Source organism: Olea europaea, chromosome 2, assembly GCF_002742605.1.
Source record: "Olea europaea var. sylvestris chromosome 2, O_europaea_v1, whole genome shotgun sequence".
Classification (NCBI taxonomy): Eukaryota; Viridiplantae; Streptophyta; class Magnoliopsida; order Lamiales; family Oleaceae; genus Olea; species Olea europaea.
In genome coordinates, this window is record NC_036238.1 from 2,889,402 (window position 1) to 2,892,179 (window position 2,778).

The 2,778-nt window shown below is 32.7% G+C and overlaps 1 protein-coding gene across 1 annotated transcript; it reads right to left on the reverse strand.

Moving 5' to 3' along the window:
• Positions 1–1,953: 1,953 nt before the first annotated feature.
• On the reverse strand, positions 1,954–2,388 carry LOC111371260. Its single transcript, XM_022993156.1, has one exon. The coding sequence runs from the start codon at positions 2,386–2,388 to the stop codon at positions 1,954–1,956; it is 435 nt and encodes a 144-aa protein (XP_022848924.1).
• Positions 2,389–2,778: the final 390 nt, after the last annotated feature.

A 2,778-nucleotide genomic window follows, 5' to 3' on the forward strand; every position in this document is an offset into this window, starting at 1 on the left:
ATAAGGTTTGAATTTTGAACTAACATCAAGGTTGTAAAATGTGTTTGAAGTTTGACGGGGAATAGATATGATTATAACTAAGGTTTTCTCGCTAAGGGTAATTTAGTCATTTCATTTAATTTAAGAGGTTTATAGATTTTTTTTGGGTGGTTATATTAGCACCATAATTTTTATTTGATACACCATATTTTAATTACAATTACACTTTAATATTTGTTTATTATAACGACTATTTTCTTGACTTTTTTCGTCTAATTCTTACCTTCAATCTTTCATTAATTAGTATGTCTCGTACTTGATGATGATTTATTTCAAAATATTTTGTTTTTATGCTTTGAAATGAGGGGAAAATATTTTTGCACATGAGGGGAAAATATTTTTATACACTATTTATTTATTAAAAATATGATGAAAAATAAGTCGTTTTACTTCATTTCAATGATTTTTTGATCCGATTCATGGATTTCTCGATTCGAGAAATCAAGATAAGAGGATCAGACCGACTCTTTTTTGTTGCCAGGAGCAACAAGATCAAGTTGGTAAGGATTAACCTTTTATTTCTATGGTCAGAATGCTTGGTATAAATAACTCATTTTTTGGTCTTTGACCGAACCAAGAATTCTCTTTCTTCATCATTAATAAAAAAGTTATCAAATATAAAATATGTTAACTAATGAAAAGTTTGAGAAAAAGAACGACATGAAAAATCATCAGCAATATAGTGTTATAATGTGTGAAGATTAAGAACCTTAAGTATAGTTAAAATGTGATGTAAGAAATAAAAATTGTGGCATAAATTTAATTACCCCTTTTTATTATTCAAATAAGTTAGTTATAAGTAAACAAACATGCCATAAAATGTGGATCTAAAAATAAGTGCTTCATGTTGTCAATAGGAGGTCCAAAAGCATCCTCTAGGGAGTGGTGCATTTGTCAAAAGCACAGAAACAAAGGCCAAACTAAAATTTAATTGTCCCTTTCATGATTTTTGGTACTTTTTTAAAAAATAATCTGCCCCACCTTAATTAATAAAGAAAAATTCCAATTTCAACATAATTAATTATGTGTTAAATGAATCTGTTTCTTGCCTTGTAGGTCAAACAAACAACCACCCTTCATTTAAAGCCCAACCAAGTTGGCTATGACACAAACTACTTTCTCACCACTTTTAATTATGTAATATTCATGGTTCAAAAATTCTTTATTCTTTCTTAAAGGTAATAAGATATACTATATATATATATATTTTTTTAAAGAAGATCTATCATGGAGAAGGATTCATACAAAATTATCCCCCTCAATATGAAAATTTTACAAATTTAAAATTTGGTTTGACAGTCAAAAGTTACGAATGGAAGGTAAAGACAATACTTTTTTATTTGAGATTTAATTATGACGATATAGTTATACTGAATTGGGATAATAACTTTGTAAAATCACATTTGAATAGCAACGTCAAATTTGATTATGAGTTTGTGCTAAATATTTCCCAAAAGACACGATGATAGAAGCTGCACGTGACTACATCGAGGTGAGGGTTTTTTTTATCCTTTTTTCGACTAAACCCTCTCCTTGTACTTTTTTTTTTTTTTTTTCGAGTTCAATAACACGTATCATCAAACGTGATCAACTTATTAGAAACTAAAAATTTGAACGAGACATAAAGAGTGGCTTATCCCATTTCATTCATGTATATGGTAATACTCGATATTGTTTTAGCATAATGATATGAAAGTAGATGAAAGGTCGACATGCCCAGATAAAACTAGATGAGATAGCAAATGATATTTTAATTTCTTTAACTTTTAACGTGCCAAACATTTCTTTGCTTGATAGTTGATAGATCTGAAAGTGGAAGTAAATTTAAGCAGAAGCCAAAATATTCAAAAATAAGAAAAAGTAAAAATTTCAGATTAAAAATAACTATTATTATCAATACGATTTTTCACAAAATCACTCAGGTATGGCGACGAGAACAGGCCGCCAAGCTCTCCTAAGCAGCCGCTGCCGGAACATCGCCGATAAAGGTCGCCGAGAACGTACGCCACCACCTCCGGCCACCGGTAAAAGCCCTTCTCTCATATTCTCCGAACCCCTCTCCTCGAACGCCGGTGGCGAGGAAACAAACAAATCCTTCAGCTTATGGCTGGCAACAATCTCCTTCCCCTTTTCCGATGATTTTGCATCCCCCCGAGGCCGGTGGTCTGGATATCCAACTTCACGGCGCGGCTGCAGCCTTCTTCCGCCTCCACAACCTCCTCCGCCGAGGCTGAGCAGAATACGGATAGTGCTTCTTCTCCGGCGGAGGTGAATTGCTGGGCTCCTATTTGGGCTTCTGGCAACTGCACACTGCGTTGCTAACAGCTTGAATTTCTGGAGATTCACCATCAATGTTGCTGTAAATAGTTTAATTAAATGATTTTAATTTTAATTTCTTTACTTTGCAGATTAAAATGGATTGGAGATTTGGAATTCTCTCAAGGGAAGAAGGGGAAAATCAAGAAGATGAAAAAGTGTGGGCATAGTCTAATGAAAGGTGGCCATTAGATTATTCTTTGTTTGTCAGTCACGTTTAATGTATATATAGTGGGAGTGAGTGAAATGCTCAAATTAAAAAGTTAGTCCTTAATTTTCCACAAAACGCAAATTAGCCCTTAATCTTTAGTGTAGTTACATAATTAATCTTTAATAAAAGTAGATTGATTATGGCTAAATATATAATGAGACGAAAGCTTTATAAGACTTTTGTTAATATCTCGAACTTCCTAGTGATATGCG